General features: G+C 35.4%; 1 protein-coding gene across 1 annotated transcript in view; it reads left to right on the forward strand.

Moving 5' to 3' along the window:
- The window catches only part of CFAP47 (cilia and flagella associated protein 47), a 260,715-nt gene that overhangs the window by 216,204 nt on the left and 19,223 nt on the right, over nucleotides 1-25,288 (forward strand). Inside the window, exons 58-62 of the mRNA XM_088051635.1 lie at nucleotides 6,748-6,907; nucleotides 7,534-7,625; nucleotides 11,754-11,903; nucleotides 23,365-23,536; nucleotides 25,044-25,205. Coding sequence (XP_087907761.1) covers nucleotides 6,748-6,907; nucleotides 7,534-7,625; nucleotides 11,754-11,903; nucleotides 23,365-23,536; nucleotides 25,044-25,205 — 736 coding nt within the window. The remainder of the gene's footprint in view (nucleotides 1-6,747; nucleotides 6,908-7,533; nucleotides 7,626-11,753; nucleotides 11,904-23,364; nucleotides 23,537-25,043; nucleotides 25,206-25,288) is intronic.

A 25,288-nucleotide genomic window follows, 5' to 3' on the forward strand; every position in this document is an offset into this window, starting at 1 on the left:
TGTGATGCTCTGTGCTGCTTGGTTCAGCCTTGCTTCCTTACTGTTCTCGTATCTTTCATTTGGATGTGTCTTTCCTGATGCGCTGCCCACATCAGGATTTCTGTAAAATGAACCCCAAGCCCATCAGCCCAGCATCTCTGAAGGAAAATTGCAAAAATATCCCAGGGTGTCAAGACAAGTGCATAAGGTAGCAGCAGGGACGTAGAATATAATTGACTGTGGCGCCTATATGAATGTTGGTCCATTTTTTGTTTGATTTTTAGACAAGTCTGTAATACCTACCCGAAGTCAGAGCTGCAGCTATCAGAGTTCACAGATAAGAGGGGTGATCTATGATAAATCAGTTTATGATTTTACATGATTTGTGTATTACTGCAGATTATTACAGCAAAATTTATAATCAGATGTGATTGGGAAATGATGGAGACTTTGTTGTGAAATATATTAAGTGACAATTTTATGTTGGGGTTTTAAAACCTTTTTTTATTTAGTCTCAGTAAGAGAATGTGACTTTCATTATTTCTGTTATATGAGTTTTTTCAAGCTTTCTCATAGTCAAAGATCTTAAATATGATTTTGCTTGTTTTGGTTGTCAGCATAGAAATTAATTACTGCACTTGGAAACATTTTTTTCCTTAGTGTGTTTAACCATTGTAAGCACAGTTGTTACTGCACTTCAACAATAAATAAATATAATAGGTGCTTCTGTCAAAATAATTGTTTTGATTTTTGTTGAAACTGTACTGTAAGCTACAAGTTAGAGAAGGATAATTTTATAAATTGAAGGAAAAATATATACTTGGCCTTTCAGACATGCTTCATTTAAAAACAAAATAAATTGCATTAAATGAAACAACATATTTGATTACTGAGCCCTGTTCTCAATCTATTTATTTTAATCTAAATAGCAAGTGTTTAACTTGTATCCATTATTTTGTACCAGAAAGAAATGATTCTAAATTAAAACTCTTAATTAATCCAGAAAGTCTCTGCCAGAAGTATGCAAAATTGTATTAACACAAGATCCATAAAATGGTGAACAAATCTTATAAACATGCTCTAATACATTTTATTATGTGCTTATGGCAGTGATGTTGTGGAGCCTTTATTTGTGCCATGTCTTTCTTAAAGCAACTTACAAAATTTTAACCAGTCATTTGTGAAATTATTTGTTAGCATGTGAGCTGCATATTCATGACTTAACTTTTACAACTAAGTAATTAATCAGCTCAGAGAGATTTTATTATTCTGTATAAGTACCAGAAGGGAGGGTGCAAAAAGGATGGGAAAAGAGCTCTTTTAGTGGTGCCCAGTGACAGGCAACATGGAAATTCTCATCTGAGCAAAGAGAATGCTTTTTTTACTGTGAGGAATACTGAGCACTGGAACAGGTTGCCCAGAAAAATTATGGAGTCTCCCTCCTTGGAGATATCCGAAGCTTTTTTTGGACAAGGTCCAGGTAGGTGACTCTGCTTGGAAGAGAGAGGTTTGACAGACCATTTATCTGTCAGAGGTCCATTCCAGCTTCAGGTATTTTGGGATTTTGTGAAACTGCCAGAGGAAAGGGAAAACACAACTCTACCTCTTGGTGTAAGTATCCATAATTCATGAAGCAGAGTCCCCTAGAAATGCAATAATTTTGGACCATCTGTGAAAGGAAGCTCTCTGGCATGCCACCTACCTAAATGAACTTTACTGCAGGAAGGAAAATGGTGATGTAAATATTAAAACATGGGATGAGACTAATTTAATTTTTGGCATTTTTCATGGTTATTTTATTAGTTCTTTTACTTACCTATTTGTATGGAACTTGAAATACCTTGAAGTGCATAATGTTCCATTTTATTTGTCCCAGAGAAGATGCAAATAGGAGTATCCTGCTTCTTTTCCTGTAATTGCACCCAAATTCTAATTGTTATGTCAGGGTGATCTCTAGTTTTTGCCTTTGTGCTTTCCCTTTGTGGGTTGTGCTGTTTTTCTTATCACCTGCGATTCACTGAGAAATGTATTTGTGTCTGGTTTTGCAAACAAGGATGAATTTTAAATGAATTCTTAAAAAGAGAAACAAGACAAACCCTAGTGATTTATCATAACCTCAGAATTCCAGAATCATAGAACTGTTTAGGTGGTAAGGAACCTCTGAGATCACCTTGTCCATCCAAACCCTTTGTGGCTCAAGCAGGGTGATCTCCATTGGGTTGTCCAGGATCATGTCCAGTCAAATTTTGAATATCTCCATGGATGGGGGCTGTTGGCTATTGTATGATACTGCTAATTCAGAAAATTTTATTTATATTTGCTCATTGAGACTGAATAATTATGATACTGATGTAGCAAAACTAACACAGGCTGCTGCTTTCACAGTTTTTTAATTAGAATCCATAACAAGGGATTGTGATCGTGTTTTAATGAAAGGGAATAAAAAATTCAAGCAGCCTCATTTGAAGCAGTAAAAAAAAAGAAAAATACACAAATAAAAATGAGCCCACCCTTAATAAGAGTCAGGGCAGAAATGTTGTCTGTTCTTTATTAAACTCTTGGGATTTAGCAATGATACACTTCTGGGGGAGCTGCTATAAAAGATCCTAGTTTTCATATTTGACCCAGGATTTTATCTCTTCCAGCAGATGAAAATAAATTAATACCTAGGCCTGAGTTTTTTATGAATTTCAGATACTGGTGTGCTGACAACATCTCACTCTTTACTATCTGATATCAATTCTCCTTTTCTGGATGAGTTCCTTGAGAAGGAATTAGCAGTAATTCCCCAATGGCAGCTGCTGTGTACGAATATTTTGGAGGTTGCCCTTTCCTATAGGATAATAGGAGAAAATAGGAGAAAAGAGACCTAATTATACTAGGTTGACATTTACATGGCCAGTGCTAAATTTAGCAGAGCTGTCTGTGGGTTTCATTGAAATGCTGCTATTGTAATTTTATTGGAGAAACTATCAAGAAAACTAAAAAATAAAAATTGCCCCTCCTAAATGATTCTCCATGAGACTTCAACAATATATTCTGAGTTCTGTCTCATCTTTTTCAATTAAAGGAGACTGAACAGAGTGCTCTTCTTCTCGGTAAAATCAATGGGAGACACTCAGAATTAAAAGCAGTGCATCAGGGAGATGCAGGTCAACATCTAGAAAATCTACCCACAAAGCACCTTAATAATATGAAAAATACATGGTTTTAGGTTAAAGTTCAATGGGAGGATGAGATATTGCAGAATATTTTGTTCCTTGACATCACAATTTTATCAACATGGCACTGCCTGGTATGCTTACTTCTATCATTTTTCTTAATCTACTGTAGAAGCAAAAAATGCATCTTTACCTATCTGTATTCCTTCCAAATATCATCCCAGCTATGGACATCCACTGCTGCTGTAATTTTAATTCTCACTGTGCTCAGCTTTCTAGGGCTGACACAGAAGTTACACAGAACTCAACCACAGTGCAGTGTCCCAAAGAACTGTAGTCAGGAATATGAAATAAATTTTGATTTATTATCTAATCCAATTCTGAGTTCTAGGCTCAGTGCCTGAGGAATCTTTTACAGGATCAATGTTCTCCAGCAGTGTTCTCCAGCAGCCTCTGGGGAGGCTAAAGGCAAGGCTGAACAAAAGACTTCCTAAAAATGAAATGGGGGAGGATGCAGAGCTCCACACACTTCTTTGCAAGGCAGTTGACTCAAATTGCAGCCCTTGGTTTGAGTCAGATGCCTTCAGTCTTTAAAGCATCAGTGAGCTTACTCTGCTAAATTTGATTCCAGATGTGCTGTAGGACAGTGAAAGAGGAATGGGGTATTATCAAAATCTGCCCCAAAGCTTTTTACCAAATGTGATGTACCTGTATTCAGAAAAGGGACTTCCTGTGGATTTCTTACAAAGAATTTGTGGATACTCATTGCAGTATAAACACTTGCACAAAGACAAGGGGTCAGCCATTGTTATTAATTTTTTATATCCCTGGCAGGGGCTTGGGGTCCCCGGGCAAATAGGAACAACTTGCTTGGCAGCACTGATTTTTATTAAAGTCATACACAAGAGCTATTTCCTGTGTGCTAGCCCAAATTCTCTAAACGGGAAAGGAAAAATAAAAGCAAGTTATTTTTGCTGTTAGGCCTACTTTATGTATCTTATTAACTAGCCAAAATCATAATGAAATAAATTGGTATTAGCAGTTAATGATCACTTGGTTAGTTGACAGCTGCAGGCAAGCCTGGTGATATAAAAATTACCATCATTATGAACATCTTCAATTAAGAAGGTTTTTTTATTAAGAATGTGAATACAATCTGTTTCAACAGCAATATTATAAAATTTGTCTTTTCATGATCTTTAATAACCAATTTTCTGCCAGAATGACCCAGAATGCTATCATATGGACTCTGTATTAAAATCTATTTAAAAAAACCAAGGGGCTCTGTCCTGTAACAGGCATAATTAAGCTACAGTTCAAAATATCTATGTAGTGTATATAACTAGTTATAAGTTTACAGTCTGTTCTATTTGCCATCTGTTAAAAGCTTTGCAAATGAAACTTAAAGATGTGCTGTAATGGTGTTACAAAGTGTTTACATTATTTTGGTATCCATGTATCTGTGGATTCAAGGCAATCTAATTGCAAATATATCCTGGAGTGGACTCTTCTGTTTTAAAAATATTACATGCCTATGTCTTAATTAGGCCAGAGTGAGCCCAGAGTGGGAAAATCCCAGCAGAGAGCTGACTCTTCTTTCACTGGGAGAGAACATTGTGTCAGAGCTGCAGAGGGTTTCTGATCCAGAGGGATGGATCCCAGTTCAGATGTCTTCAGGAGTATTGCAACTATGCCTGATATCAGCTTATTTATTTCAGACATTGGATTAAAAATGAGTTGCTAATTTTAAAAGATTTTCACTTTGACCATGAGTTTGCCAACAATATGGGTGTATATAATATATCTTTTAAATCTGGGTTTGGGCTTGATAGATAATGCCTCAAAGATCTAAAGAAAAATCTTAAATCTTTGTCAAAATGAGAAAAAAAAGTATAGTTTATTTTTTTCATTTAGATATTAACATTTTAATGGATTTTTAATTAGGATATTTTCAAGCTCTTTCATGATACAAAACTTTTCAAGTAATTATTTCAAAGGCAAATTGCTCTTACCATGATGAACCTCTACAAATACACAAGAATTAAGCAATCAGAAATGCAAAGCAGTTGGTTAATTTTCATAATTAGAATATGATAAACTTACATACAGAAATTCAGATATGTTTAGGTAAGAATTTCCTACAGCTTTTCACATTCATAATAAAGTGAGGCAGTGGTCTGTCTATATTTGATGTCCTGAGACCTTTTTTAACTGGGAGAAGTAGAAATCCTTGTGTGGCTTTAAATATTCCTGACTTACCTAACTTAAGATTGATTTTCCCATCTTAATTTGGTTAGTTTATTTTAATTTAAGAGTGTTTCTAGCAAAAAGCTTGACACCTGTAGATTTTATAATTAAATTCTGGTGGGGAATTAGTACAGATGAGGAGCCCAGACTCCTATTCTGTGTTTTGAAGAGCTGGTTTTCAAATCCTTCTCTCCTTCCCTGATATGACTTGAAACTTTTTTGTCTTTCTGGCCATTCCTGTATTCCTGTCTGACATCATTTTACTCAGTCTCCCTACACTTTCACCTTCATTTCCAAACTTCTGTGCATCCACTTTTTTTTTCTATTTCATCCTTCCCAAGACTGTGTTACCCACTCTTGTACAACTCTCAGCACTGAGGTCTTCACCCTCAAGGAGTTTTGGCTGTAGGCTGGTGACCATTTGTAGCAGCAGGTAAAGTTTCCCTGCTGACATTTTTTGAGCAGGAAAAATTACCCTGGTGATGATCAAAAATCCCCAGGAGTGTGCTGCATGTCCCAGGCAGGGTGACTCCAGCAGATGCAGTCATTCTCAGGGACTGATACCCACAGAACTGTATCAGATTGTATTCATTGTAGAAAGTGTGAAATATTATCACAAAAACTGATTCAAAGCCTAATGTAGAAGTAGTTACTCATAAGAAGAGGATTTTCTGCAGACAAAATTAAAGATGAAACCCTAAACCTGAGGTGCCATTTCCTGCAAATTCCAAGAATTATTTTTAAAAAACAGAGCTTTATAGTTAAAAGACTGATTGTTCTATTCTGTGTAATCTTTTGATTATTTCTGAAATAGCTGAGGTAGAATTCTGACACTTTGCAGACTGGCAAGTCACTGGAAAAAGGCCCTTAAAGATTCAAAATACCAGGCTATCTTCATTAAGAGACAACATTAGTTTAGTTATATTTTTAACTGTAAAATCAATCAGATAAAAAATCATATGGAAAAGGTGTGGTTTGTATAATAATAAAGATTCTTTTAAACATATTACACTTGTCTTGAATGGGAGCATTTGTTTTTGGATTGACTTTTTTTATGCTCTCTTACTCACAGATGTAAACCACAGCTGAAAAAAACATGACTTAGGCCTTGTAAAATCATGGGACTGACATGCATATGTTACACAGGATGTTAAGTGGGACATTCACTTAATTGTAGTTTTGTTTTGGTTTATTATGTAGCAAAGGTAGGGTAAAATTTAATTTTTTTACAGGGAAAACCATAGAATATGAGGCAAAGTTAAACAGTAATTAAAAAAGTAAAAGGGAAAGATATGAGTAAAATGATAGTAAATATTTTGAAAACTTTCAAAATACCACAACAGTCTGTTCCATCTTGCAGGAATCCGTTTAGCTCCAAAAGAAAAACTGGAAATCCCCGTGTTATTCATGCCAGCTGAAATGAAAATTTATAAAGCAGTGTTGGTAATTCATGTATTGAGGGAAAACGGTGAAAACTGGCCTTATGAGGTTACTGCTGGATCAAATAGAGACTTAAACAGGTAATTTATTCTAATAGGAAAGGAAAAAGTAGTTGAGGATGCTAAATCCTATCATTATTTATCCCATTGACTATTCATGTGTAGCTCCCAAGGGCAGTCCAGTGTCTGATTTTGAGGGCAGTGTGTATCCATCAATAGATTTCAATGTACCCTGCAAAGTATGCAAATTCAGGGTAAAGTTTCTGTGTGTTATAATACCTACCTATTCTTGCTTTAAATAAAGAAAATGTAAAGTACTGGCTGCTGGTGCAGTTATGGATATTGAGCAAATGAAAGCTCTTAGGTACCTCTGTTTTTTCAATATATTTGGGATAATAATGATTCTCATCCTGATATTTTTATGTAATTCATGAACTACAGAAAATTCATTTCAGTGATAACCTGACAGAATGCAGATCAGGCCAAATGTTTTCAGATCTATAATATTTGAATACACTAAGTGGATCTGAGTTATAGCTGATATAATTTATAGCTGATATTTTTAACTGGATTTTATTCCATATTTTTCTCAGATATGGTTAGCATTACAGCATACAATAGAGTCCAACCTTTCCAACTACTGTTAAGTCTAGTTTACTTTGGAAGCAGAATTTTCAGCAGCCTAAATGATCCTATTATTTTTCTAGCAATGTTACTGTAGCAGAGAATGGGGAAACTCAGGGAATACTTTGGATCTATCCGATTAATGGAACACCTGAAGCACCACAGCAGAAATCAGGTAGGTTATGCTTGGAAAAAGCTTGAATAATATATTTAAGAGTATTTAAGAAAACTGAATACTCGGTTTATTCTCACCTGCTTGATCACAAGAATTTCCAGCAGTACTTGGCTATATCTTTAAAAAAAAGAAAACCACATATTAAAATCTACTCTGACTTCCAAAGCAAATCTAGATCAAATCTGGATCATTACTTTGTTCTTATTGTGGATAAAAGGACTTGGGGGCAGTTGTAAATCTTAAGGCCTGTGCCCTTCAGTGTCGCAATTAATCCTGAGTTGGAGAATTTAAGTTAAGCTGAACAAAGGACTCAAGGGTAGACTTCTTGCATTCCCAGAAAACCCTTCTTGAGAGTCTGCAGGGTGCAAAAAATTGTTCACTGCTCCTCTCAGCCTTGAATTTCATGTCTTAATCCAAACCAGAATATAAAGCAGTGTGATTAGCAGTTTTCCCTTTGCTCCTGAGAAGTGATCTTGCATTAAAAGATGAGTGACATTATTGCAGGTTTCATGCTTATTTTGGGCATAGTAAATGCTTATATATTTGTCCATCTGTATTTTTAAGGTGTGATATTATTCCAGAGCTATAAAACAGGAAGTTGTGAACAGCTTTTTAAATCTATAACCCTGAAACTACAGCTCAATGTGTAGATGTGGGACCAATTCTATACCAGCTTGTCCTTTCAGCTTACCTTTTGTTGACGGGATAAGTGAATACAATAACTGTCTACATTAAATATATTAAGATACAGGAGCAATTTCTGGAAAAACATAGATATTTGTACTGTCATTAATTTATATTGCTTAAGGATCCTTTACTTGTACACAAATGGCAATGATGTGGTATTAATTAGAGCTTTCATCTCTTTAATTTGCACTTTAATACCTTAAGGAATGAAACAGAATATTATCATGTAATCAGCTGTTGCCCAAAATGATGGCTTTAATGAGTCTCATTAGCATTAGAACTATGTATATTAATGTGGATGTTTGTTGTTTTTATTTAAAGCTGTTGTGTAATTCACTGGCACTCTTAATGATAAATCTCCCTTTTATTGGGCTGTTGCTTTCATTGAAATCACAGAATCATTAAGGCTGGAAAAGACTTCTAAGATCGAGTCCAACCATTAACCCAGCACCTTCATGTAACCACTAAACCACATCCCTAAGCACCACAGCTCTGGTTTCTGAATATTTTCAGGTGTGATGATTCCCCCAGTTCTCTGGGGGAATAATCACATATAAGTTCTCTGGGCACCTTATTCCATCACCTGTCCACCCCTTCCATGAAGAAATTTTTCCCAAGATCCAATCTAAATCTCCCTTGTGATAAACAGCTTGTGGCCATTTCCCCTTGTCCTGACACTTGTTACTTGGGAGAAGGGATTCACTCCCACCTGGCTACAAACTCCTTCCAGGTGGTTCTAGAGATGGAGATGGTCTCTCCTGAGCCTTCTTTTCTCCAGGCTAGACACCCCCAGCTCCCTCAGTCACTCTTCTTGGACTTAACCTTGAGACTTTTCCCAGCTCCACTGACCTCCTCTGGGCTCACTCCAGCCCCACAATGTCCCTCCTGAGCTGAGGGGCCAGAACTGGACACAGCCCTGGCAGTGTGGCCTCACCAGTGCCAGTACAGGGGACAGTCACTGCCCTGCTCCTGCTGGCCACGCTGTTCCTGACACAGCCCAGGTGCCACTGGCCTTCTTGGCCCCCTGGGCACAGCTGAGCTCATGTTCAGCCTATTTTTCAACAGCATCCCCAGGTCCTTCTCCACTGGGCAGCTTTCCAGCCATTCTTGCCCAAGCTGGGGCATTGCCTGGGGTTATTGTGGGCCAGGTGCAGGACCCAGTACTTTCTGTATGTTATGAATTAAAATGTTTAGCATTCATGAATTGCTTAAATGACATCACTTCTGTATATGATCAGAAGCTCACATACTAACAACTCTTAAGTAATTTTAAATTACTAAATACTTTTTTATAACAGCAAAACTAAATTGTAGCATATTTATAACTATGTTATCCATTAGTTCATATGTTAGTGATATGTTCATAGTCCACATGTTCAATAAATGTTTGTAATACATAAAAAAAGCATTGTATTAATTTTGAATACATATCATTCTTCGGCCATCAGCATGTTATGCTGGGCTAATATTTTTTTCCCAGAAAAGTACTAGGTCTTTCAAGAATGTCCCAGAAAACAGAAATAGGTGTTTGTGTTTATGAAATTTTCCATTCCAACCTTGACTCAGAAAGCCCATGGTTTTCAGTTATAAATGGGCATTTAGAAAACTTATGTTGTAAGGTATAAGTCCAAAGCAGGTAATAACAAGAAATCTACTTAAAAAAAATAAAGTAAAATTAATAATGATCAAAAGAGTATTGTCATCTCTTCTAATGCAGACATTTGTTAGAATTGCCCGGAGGCTACAAGTTTCTGTGAAAAATCCCAAGCTGTTTTGCTGGTATATTAGGGAGTTCATCTTTGGGTCATTCTTATTTGCATCTTAATATACTTAAACTTCTAGAAGTCACTTGGCTTTCTATCTCATGAGACCAATTAAAATGATCAGTGGTCACAACTCGTGTAGTACATGTTAAGTAGATGATACCTTGGCTATCTTATAAAAGTGATTACAAATGGAGGATGATCTGGAATATTCTTTTAATTCTTGTAGAATGTAGAGTCAAGGAAGCATACAGCAATTTTAATTGGAGGGTACCACTGGGGGTCATCTAATCCAGCCACCTGCTCAAGGGCAACTTGCTCAGGGACTTGTCCAGTCAAATCCTAGCTGTATCTGAATTTTATTCATAAATATTACTTAGCCATTTAGGAAAAAAAAAAAAGTAAAATCAATTTTGGTAGTAAAATGAACTGTAAAATAGAAAATGACACAATGTGCACACAGTAATCTGAAACATTTGGTAACCTGCTGGAATACAGAGAAGGTAAGGTCATATATTTAAACAAAAAGATGTGTGTTTAACTATTTTGGTAAGTCTCCCTTATAGAAATTATGTGAGATCTCTACAAATTACTTACACTCTGTTAAACAGGGAAAGACCAAGGGAGAAAGGAAATTACCTGAACTTGCTGTGATATTCTGTATTTTGCAGAATAATGGTAGTGAATAAAGTGCCAGAACTGAAAGTTGAGTCTAAATAAACATATCAAAAAAAGGTTTCCTTCCTCTTTTTTTTAAACACTGCATAATTATTTAGCATGGTATGGTTCCAAATTATTGATCATTAATTCCTGATGTTAACTTCAGAGTTAACTTTTGAAGAAACATTGGGTCTAATTCTGATGAAAATGTCTTTTTGACCTTGAAACTGAAAAGTACATGGTCATCTGTTCTTTTTCATGTTGGTTCCCAGAACTCTAGGGAACTCTGGGGCCTAGGAAGTTCTAGGTCTTTTCTTTGGGAAAACATTTTTTTCGGCGCTTTTTATGTAATTTTCTTCTTTTTCTGTACAAATAAATACAAAAGAACCAGAAAAAAATGCTATTGAAATAATCTTTGTAAAAACTAGTGTAAAAGCTAAAATCTAACAACTTTGTAATGGAAAAGACATACTTTGGAAGCAGTAAATTAAAATCACTTACTGAACTGAAGGAAGTTCTATGATGCTTCAAACAGAAGCTCATGCAAGAATGCTTTTTATTCTGGCATATTTCTATTAAAGTTCAAGTTTGAACAACAGTATTCTTAAACTAAGAAAGCAAAGAGTAACTTAATATTATTTCATTTAATCTTAAAACTTTCTATTTTTTGGATTTGTTTCAGTCTTCCTTTCTTCCTGGCATATTTCAAACTATGCCATAATTCCTACTAGCAGTTAAACTAAAATGAAAATATATTTCATGATAAAAGGTAAGAGAGGAATTTACAAGTGATGTTGGGAGCTGACTGAATAGATTTTTGTTTGCTTAGCAATATTTTCTACTAGTTCACCCACCACAACAGAACAATAGAAAGTGGAGTTTGGGAAAAGCTTGTAGTTGTCTTGCTCATTACTGGAATTCTGTCTTTCTCTTAGCACATTTTACTTCCATGTTTAATTGCTTTGTTAAAATCAAGATGCCAGTGCTTTGCAAATAAGATGTATTTGCTTTTCTGTAGTTGTGATCCGCTGTCAAGCCAGGCAGAGACTGGAACAGAGAGTAGAGCTGATGCTGATTGGTGTAATGCCTGATGCCACTGCTCTGCCTGACTCAGGGAATTCTGCCATGGTCGATTCGGATGAGCCCAACACCCCAGAAGTCTCTGATGGTAAGAATAGTTTTGATACCATACTATTTTAGGAAAATTTCAAATAAGTACTTCACCAGATGTGCAGCTCTGCCATGACAACGAGTGAGTTTAGGCAAATTGTCCCAGTCCATATTTCTACCATTTTGCAAGTATAGGGTATTTGTTTAACTTTTTGTCTGCAGCTGTAAGCACCTATGAACCTGAACCTTCCCTTTCTTTACATTAGCCCTGGATGTGAGGCTTGCACAATCTCTCCTTTAAAAGAGAGCCAGCACGAAGTCTTCAGTTAGAAAAAGATAAGTCTGTGTAAGCATTGCCAGGAGACATTTATCTGCAGGTTTATAAGATGCATTCCCATCAGCAGGCCACTACTGGTCTCAGAATGGATTGAAGAGGGAGGACTTTTCGAAAGAAGTGATAAAACTTTGTGAAAGGATAGCTTCCACTTACTGTTAATCTGCTGAGAACACAGTGAAAATCAATTTATTCAGCAGCTTTTCAAAATATACCTCTCCTTGAAACAGAACAGTACAACATATAAGTAGTAAGGAAAGAATGCTTTGTTACTGCTGTAGCACCAGTACTTCTGTTATTAGGCATAGTCACTACAACAAATTTCAAAATTGTGCCCCTTGGAAACTTAATATTCCATTTTGGATTCAAAGTCATCCTCCTTTATAAGGAAAATGTATTTAAAAATTATGACACATAACGTGAGACAGACTAATGTGTGTTTAACTTCGCTGTTGATGAGGGAAGGGATTTCACCTGTACTCTGTTCAAAGTGGTAAAAGATGAGCTTACAGATGTTGCTATAATTTCAGTCTATCAGGTGATCAGCTGGAAGGGCAGACACACTTGGCTTTTGTGTCCCATTTCTGCCATTTACAGTCTGTTCCAACAGAGGCTTTGCAGGAATACTGTGCTACAGAAAATGTCCTGCCAAATAACAGAAAAAGTGAATAGCAGTAAAAAGTAAATCAAGATACATTACTTTCTTCCTGGAAGGCCAGTTTTCATGCAAACATGCACATGCTCTGCACATTGATCAATGTAGTCTCGTATCAGCAATTACTGTCCAGACCTTTAAACAGATATTATTTCTGAAAGCTTTTAAAATAGGAGATGATCTGGAATGGAACAGTTAAAAAGAGCTTGCACAGCATGTGTTTACTGATTGGCTAATATATAATTACTTTTTAAATTTTTGTACTTATTCATATTGCAATGTCAAAGATAATTTATTTTCTGGGCATATTATCAACTTGCACTCCCATATTACAAAGTGATAGTGGTAAATCTGGTAAAGCAAAAAGATGTGAAGTTGTCAGTGTACATTCTTTCCTCTTTGGAGAACTGTAAATACCATTATAAAACTTCTTTCAGCCTTTAGAGAACAGCTGTCCATTAAGATAAAAACCCTTTTTTTATCATAGAGTAACAGATTTAACTATTATTAATTGGTCACATATGAGTGGGCTGCCTTAAACACACCTGGTCTATTTCCCTCCAAAATGGTGGTTGAATTGACAAGCAAAACATGCAGTGAGCAAGCTGAGGCAGCATTTTGAAAGTCTTGCAGATTCATGATGTCTAGTTCTTGTTTTATTCATAGGAATAATTTATTAACACTGGCTGCTGCACATGCTACATTGATTTGGGGCATTGCATCTTTTCAAGTAAGAAGTCTGGTAATGAAATGCTTTACATCATAGGTACTAAGATCATTTTTAACACCGGGCTTTTCATCGTTTTCAATGATATTTTGATGCCATTATTGATAGATGAATTTGAGGCCTGTTAGGAAGCAAATTAAATGGATCTATCTGAGCTTTCTGCAGTCAACCAGTAATAACATAAATAAAAGCCTAAACCTTTAAGATAACAGTCTGGCACACTGTTCTTCATTTTTTTCTCTTCTGAAAGAGTGATTCATCAGAGTGCCTGTGTGATGTGTAGTAAGCAGTTTTTACACCCAAGGATAAATGATGATAATTACTGGCAGATCAGATTTAAACAGCTAATACTGTGCTTCAGTATTTAAATTATTTGGACAAGTATAAATTCTTGTAAAGTGAAAAATCTTCAAGCATGTCTTTTACATAAAAAATTCAATTTGTTCCCATGCAGAGCAGTGCATTTGACAAAGAAAGCTACTATGATTTCTTAAGAAAGAGGGTGCAATCTAAATACTGTCTAGCTTCAATGACATCTTTTCTTGTTTGGAAGTCAGCAAAGTTCCAGGGATCAAATAATGAAAATTTAATATTTTAGACATAGCAAATACAGTATGGCCCTTTTAAAAAATAATTTTCACTTGCATTAGATGCATATTTTCATCCTAAATGTATTTTTTAATCTTACATGGCTTACTTCTTACTTTTATTCTTACATATGGCTCTAAAGATATCTTTTCACTAAAGGAAATTTAGGAGCTGAGATTCATCCAAACAAGTGTGAAGTTTGCTAATTTTTAATTTAAGTTGGGAATACAAACACATTTAATTTTTCACTTTCTTCTAAAAAAAAAATCAAACATTCACAAATCAGTGACAGATGTTTGACTGACTTTTGACATTCACAACTTTGTGTGTTTGTAGTGGTGCTTTGTAACCTTTCCCTTTTGATTGCTTCCCATTTATCTCGTAGGCCAACCATAAGGTTTGAGTGTTTCTCATAACTCACAGCTCTCCTCACAGCCCAGTGGCTGGTCTTAGCTCCTTCCTCCTGAGTTCTTCTTTCTGGGAAGGTTTAATGACAGCTACCTTGGAGGAAAATAGTAGGGAATAATAGGGAAATACCTTGGAGGCTGCCCAGCTTCTGTAGGGTAGCTCGGGTATGAGGTTGGTTTATGTTATGACCAAGTTTTGGAGGCATTCTGAACTCAGACAAAACAGATGAACCTGGGGTGAAATAAGATTTTCCAGATATGCCGATCCATAGTATATATTGGCATCCATTATACAAAGCGTATCTTTGTTTCACTGTTTATAAAACCTTTATAGCAACTGCCTAATATTCCTGAAACTCATCAGAATATACAAAAGGCTCTATTTTCTTTCATTTCATTAAAGCAGCTCTTCGAAACCAGCAAAGAATTCAAACATATCCAAACACACATTAAAAATCTGTTTTCCATCCCCAGAAGGATTTTCTGTTAGCCAATGGTATGGATTACACTAAATTCCCATTTAATGTTATGGACCTGAATCAAGGGGCTCACCTTTAAGATATAAGGTCAATAAAATTGGGTATGATCAAAGAAATCTTTGGAGACAAGGTATCTTTATAGCCCTGATCTTTCATCCAGAGATGTTAATGTGATTGCTGATAACATGCAGCAGGCTAATACTGAAAGCAATATTAAAAGGATAATCATGATGAAGATATATCCTTCTTAAGCCATTTCTGTATTGTCAGAATAGCTGTGGCATTATTTTTAAAATTATCCTTGAGGATGAGAAAATTATAGCTATATAAATTAGATTTTCTTCCTAAGTGGGAGATAAAAGAAAGGATAACAAAGTGTTTGTTTTGGATTAAGAGTTGATGAAAGCAGTGATCAATGGCAAAAAAAAAATTGTTGACAAGGGATGAACCAACAACTGAGACACTTTGTTATGGATTATTGCTTTGTTGTTAGGGGTGAAAACTCCTGATGGAAAACAGAGGACTAGTAAAAGTCAAAGTATAAAGCATTAGAGGAGAACTGAAAGTCTTGGATTATTTTGTCAGCTACATAATTTTTGTTTACATCTGCCTGTTTTTTTCTTTATTTATGAGTGAAGCATGGGAGAAATTTGATGTATTGTTTATTTCCATTATTGAACTGAAATGATGCCATGCATTTTAATGAAGAAGGTCAAATAGTTCTTGTTGATGTACAAGGCTATCACTGGGTCCATGAAAAAGAGAAAAAATACAGGACAATTTTTTATCTCATAAGTAAACCCTCCTTCTGCCATTTCTTAGTATAACTAGAGCAGTAAGAACAAATACTGGCAAAAAAAGAACTGTGAGCAGGCAGTTGGGAACTGCTTTTATTTCTGTTTAGAGTAGTTACTCATGTCTGGTTCCTTGCCATTTTATAAAATGTTAAAATATGTAAGCCTTAAGAATGAGAAGGATCATTATGTTAATTAAAATTATTTTCTCATACTTATGCAAAATCATGCTCACTTTAAATATTCATCACTTAGAGGGAACCAGATCAATTATAAACTAATCTGAAGGTTTTTTTTCAGCTTCACAAAATTGCAAAACCAATAAATAATACAAACCCAGATATTTCTTATATATCTCTATATATATAAGAAGATATTTCTTTTATATCTATCTACATATAAATATATATATAGGATAAGGTAATTCTTCCATGTCCTACTCTTCAATATGATGTAGATCCAGGAAACATGAGAAGTGCAAAGGAACTGATTGACTAACCAAATAATGTGTGAAACAAGAGCACACAAATAGATATCCCATAAAATTATTTGAGCTAGTGGGTAAGAAAAACCTAGGCAATATCATTAGCTGGAAGAGTGTATTATTACTTTAATTGCAATATGTTTGTGATTGCTGTTTCTCCCCTTTCTTGCTCACAGAATTTCCTGTAATCTTTTCAGCTGGGTGATAAGGAAATATTGCTTCCAATAGAAACAGAACCATTACACCCTTGTTTTGTAACAATATTTTGGGGAAGCTTCTGTAGTGCAGAACCATATCCAATGCAGCTCTCTCTGTAGGGCTTTAACTATCTTTCTGGAACATAACACCTAACAGTGACCTGTGTGCATTATTTTCCACTTTTATTCTGAATTATTTTCTCATTATTTACGTGACACCAACAAAGCATTGCTAGTCAAACCCCTTAAGATGCAAACAGGTTTTTCTGGGAAAGTGGTCTCTTGTCTCTCAGCTGTGTTTGAATGCTTTATGTCATAGAAAAGAAGAGGATTTATGCACCTAAATTTGTCTCAGAAAAATTTATCTGACAGTCACTTAAGTAAAAAACCACATGCATGCAACAAGCCTATCCTAAATGCTCTTCTGTTTCAGGTTATTACATCCTATTGTCATTTCTGTGATAAAATTCTTTGCCCTTGTCTTCTGTCTCAGAAGTTACATTGTTCAAGTTTTGTTGGTCTTACAGAAAATGAAATTATTATCTCTAGATCTCCTTCACCTCTCCCACACTTCTCTTTTCCAACAGTACATGATACAAAATTCCCCCAACAAACTTAGAGTGTTGTTTTGTAGAATGTATGAAACTTTATGTTTTTATAAATTACTGCATCAGACCTGTTGTTTTGACAGTTTTAAAACAATTTGATCTGAAGCTTTGGAGATACAGGTCGATATTGAAACTACAAGACAAGTAAATAGAAGTTGCATAGAATCACCACAGAACTTTGAATGAAGTGATAACCTTGAACCATCACTCTTTCTTCAAGCCAGCTGAGGAAGACGAGTGAAACCTCAGAAATTTACTGCACAAAACTTTTATTAATTCTGAAACTTGATTTGGATCCAAAAAATAACACAAGTGGCCACCTCCCATGAGATGAAATGTCTTATAGTAGAATTTACACTACCCTGTGTGATAGATGTTATGTCTTACATGTAACCGAATGCATTCTGTTGGGTGAGGAAAAGGAAGCAAATGAATGTGACCCTAGTGACCTGGTGCTGTGTTCCACTCTCTATGACTCAGTTTTGTATATTGATAAAAGCCAGAAGATAAAAAGTGCAGGCTTTTGTAATAGACCATAGTATAGTGTAAAACTGTCAAGAACTATTGAAAAAATGATGGCATGGGTTTTCAATTTAGCCTCCGTGTGTGCCAGTTCAAATAGAATGGTTAGGTTAAAAGTCAACTTGAGTTGTTACTGATTTCCGTGGGCAACATTGAAAGTGAGGCAAATTACTCTGGATGCCATGGAAAAAATAATGTCTGTGTGAATTAAGATTAAATCATGAGATACATTCCTGAAGAAGCTGCTTTGATGTTTCTGTGCCAAGGTACAAATGTGATCTTTATCTGCCAGAGTTTCTGGCTAAATGAAGACATGGCTAAATAAAAAAGGGAACTTGTTGGAAAAGGATTATAATGGTTGTGAAGAAATAATTTTTAATTGTTTCCTTTATAGCATGAATTTATAGGGTAGCATACAAATCTGAGTAGAATGCCAGATCAAAGGCAAATAATGTGAGATCCTTTGGGCTGAAGAGAACCCTTTTCATTTTTCTGAGGCTTGTGTTTCAACTTATTATGCAAGTAATATGAGAATAAAGAAAGCATTGAAAGGGATGTATGGAGGCAGAGTAAAAGGAGAATTAGTGAAAAAGGGATTCAGAGAGAGAATATATGGAAACAGGCTGCAAGGAACTATCCTAGATGTGCACCATGTGTTTCATATACATTAAATGCATTCACAAGCTTCCATTTCATTCACTAAACTATGCAGTGTTTTGAAGAAACACATTCTCTAAAAAGAAAAAAAAAAGGTGAGGGGAATGCTTTTTTAGAGTAAAAACTTGGTTTGGAAGTAGATACCTCTTTTAAAGAAGTGTTTTGAAAGAGAAAAATTAGGAAACAGAAAAATTGAATGTAAGAGAAAATTTAGGAAAGAAGCATTCCAATTGGTTGCTAAGGAAATAGTCAATGGGATGCAGGGTAAAAAAAATATATTTTTTGGCTAGATACGGAAAATTAAAAACTTGCAGAGAAGAGATATAAAGATATATATGCAAAACTGTATTGAACATTTCCTTGAATTCCTATGAGGATCAATAATTTTTTATCAACAGAAGGAGATCAGCATTTTTATCCATTAATTTCTATAAGTTTAATTTGGTGTCTGGGATTTAGTAAAGTTATGTTCTCTTTACTTGTATTAGTAATGCTCCATATACAGCTCTTTTCTACCTGTATGAAGAAATCTCGTGAACGGAATATTTAACTACATCAGGTCTTTGGGGGGAGGTTATGCAATTTGTTTATTCTGCTGCTATTTTCCTGTAGTTGTGACATTTTACAGTGAGCAACAGATATATAATTTTCAGTTTCTCATGATGTCTGCTTAAGTGTTAGGATGTTCTTGACCTCTAAACTTTTTTTTACTTTTTTTCCTTTATCACTCTTGCAATTCACTTTTTGCTGTTTATTTCAATATTTACTTGAAAGCAGTATTAAAAGTACTTAATCTGTTGTACAATAATTTGTTCTGTCTGCCTCTACTTTTGCTGGAGAGGCAGAACTGCACATGTAATGTTCATTCCCCACTGCCTGCTGAGTTCCAGCAGTGTCCATGTGAAAACTCCTGGAAGACAATGGAGAAGCAGGAAAAGGATAAGTGTCAAATGAGGCCTGAAAGGGGCTATGAAGGAAGATATTTCAAAAGATATGGAAGGTGAAGATTAGATGCCAGATATCTGGTAGAAATGAGTAGCTAACATCTGGTTTTGTAGTTTCTGTGTTAACAGTTTGGGGACTTAGACGAAGGGGGGAAGAAATCTTTGTGTGGTCAGGGCCACAGTGGACACCTAGGCTTGGAAAACTATCAGAACCAGAAAAAATAAATCAGTGTGTTGCATTCAGCATCAAGATAATTAATCTGGTTTATGCAAAGCATGAAACTGCAAATTTATGAATGCTCGGGCTTTAATTACATGTTTGTATTTGGTGATTGTGCTTCCCTCCTTTATGAAATGACTGCAAATAAGAGCAGTTAAGTGAATTCTTGCATCTCTGCTTTACTGCCTCCATCCAAGGAAAAGCCTCTGCAATGAGGACAAGCACGTTTGCAGTCTGAGCATGTTTCCATCACAGTTTTAATTTCCATCTGTCTCACTGGAAATGGGAGACAGTGTGACAGTAAAGGGGGTCCCTAGGGAGATGCTCCCCTTTGCCATGTTTGTGTCACCAGGTGTGCCACAGGTTAAGTGCTGTTTGTGGAGAGCTCAGCAGCCACATCTCCCCTGGGTATCCACAGGGACTGCACCCTCCCCAGCCACTGCCACGGGATTTTATCATCAGGAAATGCAGTGTATAATGAGCTGGTCCCAGTGAAATCAAACACTCGCTTTTCAGAAACAGGAGAGAGGTACAGATGCTTCTCTCCTGACACTGTGAAACTCTGTTTGAGGTCAGAAATATCCAGTGGGCCTTTCACTGCCTTCTGTAGGCAATAGGCCCATCTACAAATGTCTTTGTGATTAATTATTTTGAACCTTGAATCTTTTCCACTTGTTCTTTTCCACTCAGATGTTATTTAAAGTTCTAAGAATCTAAGATTCCTTTTTTTTGTGAGCCTGTTGGAATAGTTTTTTAAATTTTAGATGCATGCATACTCTATTAATTAGTTTTATAGTAGATCTAGCAGTCACAAAAATTCACATTTCCCCAATTTGTATGTCCAGAGTGTAAAATCCTTGGAGTTTTCGTGCTGTAAGTCTTACGAATCATATTTTTTTTTTCGTAAAAAAAGTGGTCTATATCCTTTCCTCTTAGAGACTATTTAAACAAAACCCAAAACTTTTATTCCAGAGCTTTTGAAGCAGCATTTTTACCAGCACTTGCAAATGAATGACAGTCAAGTTATAGTACTGTATAGCTGAAAAGCCTGGTTGATTTTTAAACATAGGTGATTCAGTAGCCCTGCATATACAAGTGTTGCTTAAATGAATACTACCTTTTTAGAATTCTTTGTTTACACAAATTAAAATGCTTGAAGACTGAGATTAAATGTTTTTCAAAAGAAGAAATGTTTAATGCCTAAAAAAATATTGTCTTGGAATAATTACCTCAGAATATATTTTCTCTCCTAAATAAGGCAAGACATTATTCAGAAAATAGGAAGAAGTAATATTTCTTATAATCAGAATTTCTATTCCCTAGATTTAACTAGCTGTATATAAATAGCATGCTTATATCTTCCCAGTGTTTGGATTGATAAATATCTCTGTGTTGTAAAAGATGTGGCTAAAGCTCTTCCTGCTGCTCTCTATTTACAGAACATGAGTGGATTAATTGGGGTATACTTTTATATTTGCTGGTGTATTTTACATCTTGAATTAGATAAAATAAGAATTTTACCTGTATTAAAAATGATGATTTTTAAAAAGAAAATTTAATTGAAATGAAGAGAAAACTGAATGAAAGAATACAAAGAGTTGGGCCTAAAGGGTCAAGGCCTATTTGAGTATGTAATGTATGTTATGTATTTGACTTTGCTTTAAAGAAAGTGTTAGTGCTGTCTCCATGTTTTACATCTTCTGCCATTTTAATTGAAACTAGGAATTCTAAGAGTCAAAAGAACTCTGAATATTTGACAAATTGGACAATTTCCTAGCTGTTTCATAATTTATTTTTTTTTTCATCTAGGTTTTTCCAGTTTGTTTAGCCAGCACATGTATTACAGGATTGCTAGAATCAAATATTAACATTTCACAGAGAATTCCCACAGCATGAAGATATAGGAGTCTTCAGGGCAGCTGTGATGAAAAAAATAACTATGTTTTACATTTTTTAGCAGTGCTAAACTAGATCAGCAGTCTAGATCAAAATGAGCTGAAGGGACCAGTATAACAAGGTTCCAAATATTGGCATTCATAAATACATCATTTTTTCCTTAGCTGTTAGAAATATAAAATATTTTAACTAATTACTTAATATAAGCATAGAACAGGTTGCAAAACAGCCTGGGATGGAAAAAAATATATTTAATTGCTTCTGAGTAAAAGGTTTTATTTCTATATATATGTCAAACCAAACCCAAATGACTTTGGATATTAAAAAGCAGCATGCATTTCCCAACGTTGTCTTCCTAGCACCTGAGCTATAAAAATGAACTTTTCCTGAGCAGCATTGTATGATATAACTGCTGAAAGAAGCATCTGCTCAACAGCTGCAATTTTGTTTCACTGTGAAATGATCCAGATTGTGTCATCCTTTCTCTTCCATTGATTGCCAGCATCTGAATCTTCATGTTCTAGCATTTGTCAAGGGTGACTCCTAAAAGCCTTGGGCTGTGTTGGAATGTGAATGCGTGGCATAAACATAAATGGAAAAACAGCAAGCATGAAACAATGTGGGATGGTCCTAAATTTTATACACTGTAGGAGAAAATGTTCATGCTGAATTTAATTTTAATAAATCACATTTATTGTAATGAAGTCCCTGCATATATGGATCAATACATGGAAATCCTGTGTTTTGGTAGAATGTGTATCTAATCTACCATGATTGATAATCCCATATGCTGGCCATAATACTTTGTTTACATCTGTGTGATGTACATGTAATACACAAGGTATGAAATTGTATAGAGGTCTGTGAACTGTCTACTTTAAAGAGTTAGAAATGGTTCAGTATAAGCTGCTACATTTCTTAGAGTTAATCTTTGTGTTATAAAAACGAAGCAACAAAAGTTAGCTGCTGAAATGGGAAGAGGAAATTGTGCATTTCAGAGAAGGACAAAGGACTAGAAGTGTGGGAAGGCGTCTCCATACTCAAAATACTCATACTTAAATTTAGGTGATTTTACAGATTGGCAGTACCAAAGTAAGCTTTTCTCCAACATTGTCTTTTAAACTTTTTATATAAACAAATCTGTTGTCTGTATTTTAGAATTCTGAGTCAGAAGGCCTTGGGAATTAACTCTGCAGCTGCCTGGCACTATGCAGCCAGGATATGTGTACAGGGATGCACACATATCTGTACATTCTGTACATTTGTACTCAGCTGTGCAAATTCAAAATGTGCCCTGAGATAGACAGTCATAGTAAAATGAAATCTGTAGGAGTTAGTGGTTGTGTTCAAACACTTCTCATCCATAAAATGTGTAAAACTTTTAAATGGATTAGCAGCTTGAGATTCTTTTCCTCATAGAAATGTTCCCTTCTGCGCACAAATTACTATTGTATATTGAAAATCTCAGTTTCCTTTATTACAGCTGGAGGAGACATTTGATTCAAGAAGCTCAGCTGTTTATTTTTATGTCATTACTACTTGGCCTTTTCATAGCTGCTTCAGGGAATAAGAGAAGAGGCTGCTGGTGACATCCTCGCTATTTCTCTGTATTCTGTTTCTCAGGCTTGCAGCCATCAATGGCATTGATGTCCTTAATGATTTTTTTTTTTCAATTGTCCCAATGGCATTACTCTAAAAGAGTATTATGAAATTTTCATTTGGCTGATGAATTAGAAATATCTCACCAGCCAGAGAAATATTGCTATTACCATTCACATATCCCAAGTAAGTTTTCCAGCTTCTACTTTGCTGGAAACTATATAGCCTGCCATATGAAATGGGAAGATTTCTTTATGCAATCAGAAGGAAATCACTTAAGTTTTAGATAATTGCTAGTTTTACTTATTTGTCATTTTTAGTAACAAATGGAAGAATTGTAACACTGAGCCAACCAACTGTGTGAAATTATGCACACACAGGCTGACATTTTTCTCCTGTATCATTTAGGTTCCTCTGCAACACTGGAGTTTCTGTATGAATTGCAATATCAATCAGATGAAATTAGATCTCAGCTTGAATCTTTGGTTGGTATGCAGCTGGTTGAAAAAGAATGGGATACAGAGTCCAGAATTGTAACACTGATCTTTAATGTAGTGTTTGTACCTAACAAACCAATGAGGTAAGATCCAGTTCCTTACTACCAAAAGAACATGTAATGAAATCCTGTCTGGTCACTCTTACCTATATAATTATTTCCCTGCATTCTTTTCCTCATTTTGTTTTCACCTCTGAGATCTATTTTAGATATTAAGTTTATTTAGGTTTAGATTTTATCCCTCGCTGCTTCTCAGTATTATATCTTTGGTGTTAAAACTGACAGTGTTTCTTTTTAGTGCCTGTGAGATAGTTCTGTTGAATTACTTCCATAGCCTGTGCATGCATTGTTTTACTTGTAAACATTGGAGCATTGAAAGAATTTGAATGAAAATTATTTGTTCTCATAATTCACAAAAAACATAAAAACAAGATAGTCTATCAGTCTTGGAAAACTTTTCCTTGACAAGCATGTGTGCATATTCTTTGACTGGGTGGGATAGTTGAATTTGAAATAGTTTCTGCTGCCCCAGTAACAATGATCCACAGGAAATTATTCTCCTTTTTCATAATTGTCATGTGACAAATTATGTATGTGCTTTGATTTACATAAGAACAACTCTCATCTTTAAAAGGAAACTGTTGAAGGGAGATCCTTTTTGAGAGAGGGAGGTTGCCTCTTCCTTTGGGTGCAGTGAAATGTGGGTCAGTAGGAGACTGAAAAGAAGCTTTAGTGGCCTGCAGGCCCAAAGTAAATCAAGTCCTGACGTTCCCAGGAGTGTTAGGGAGCAGCCACTGCTGAGTATCATGGATTGCATGAAAAAAGTTACCTTTAGGAGGCAGGAGGTTGCTCTTTATTTCCAGCAGTCCAGAAGTTTAATGAAATAAACAAAGGGAAAACCTTTAAGAGGAATGATCCACCCACCCAGTTAAGTCCCATTGTGTCAGAGAGAGGTGAATCTAAAAAGCCTTTTCATTTCTACTCTCTTGTTTTTATTTTATTATTTTTTTAATTTGGTTTGGATTTTTTATCTTTCTGTACTTGAGACTTAGGCTTTGTGAAGAGGACTCAGTGACTGCAATTATTTAGTTTTGTTATCATCAGAATCTACAGCACCAACTCTCTTAGACAGTCCAAAGCCATCACAGTCTGGCATTTTTCTTGAGTACATGGACCTTTGTCAAATCTATTTGATCCTAATATGAACTGCTAATAGGTTCTGGACAAAATTCTCCTCTAATGTCACAGTAAACACAGAACAATGAGTAAAATAAATTTAGTTGTTTGTTTTTTTAATTCAAAAGAGAGCAAGCAGAAGAAGAAAATCTCATGGCTGTGCAAGGAATGTTACTTTCATATTTTATTCTTTCTTTTAATTTGCTGTAACTATCTAGTGCTATTTTACCTACATTCCAGTCAAGTTTACCTGATATATATACGCAAAATTAGGGATGTATTCTAGCTCAAAGTAATTTGTATCTTCATTTTACTGATCTACTTCTACACACTAGAAGATTTTTTTTGAGATTAATCAGTTCATGTTTTATAAGGTTTTTCTATGTATTGACTGTATTTTATCTGAAATTTTAAGGAATGAGGCAACTGTGATAATTCAGTGTGCTACAGGAGGCCTTTGGAAGTTTCCATTGGTGTTCATTGCCACGGAGCCAGAAGTGGATGATGTGATCAACATTGAAGCAGCTGGCCTGAATAAAGAATCCATAGTTGGCTTTAAGCTCACAAGCCAGACAAGGTAAAAACATGCTCAAAAATTTATGCAGTTTTCTGAGGGTACAACTCCTACTCAAACACATTGATTAGAATAAATTTGGGTGA

The sequence above is a fragment of the Pseudopodoces humilis genome, chromosome 2 (assembly GCF_049639895.1).
Source record: "Pseudopodoces humilis isolate 2021_Gansu_Grassland_sample_001 chromosome 2, ASM4963989v1, whole genome shotgun sequence".
NCBI classification, from domain to species: Eukaryota; Metazoa; Chordata; class Aves; order Passeriformes; family Paridae; genus Pseudopodoces; species Pseudopodoces humilis.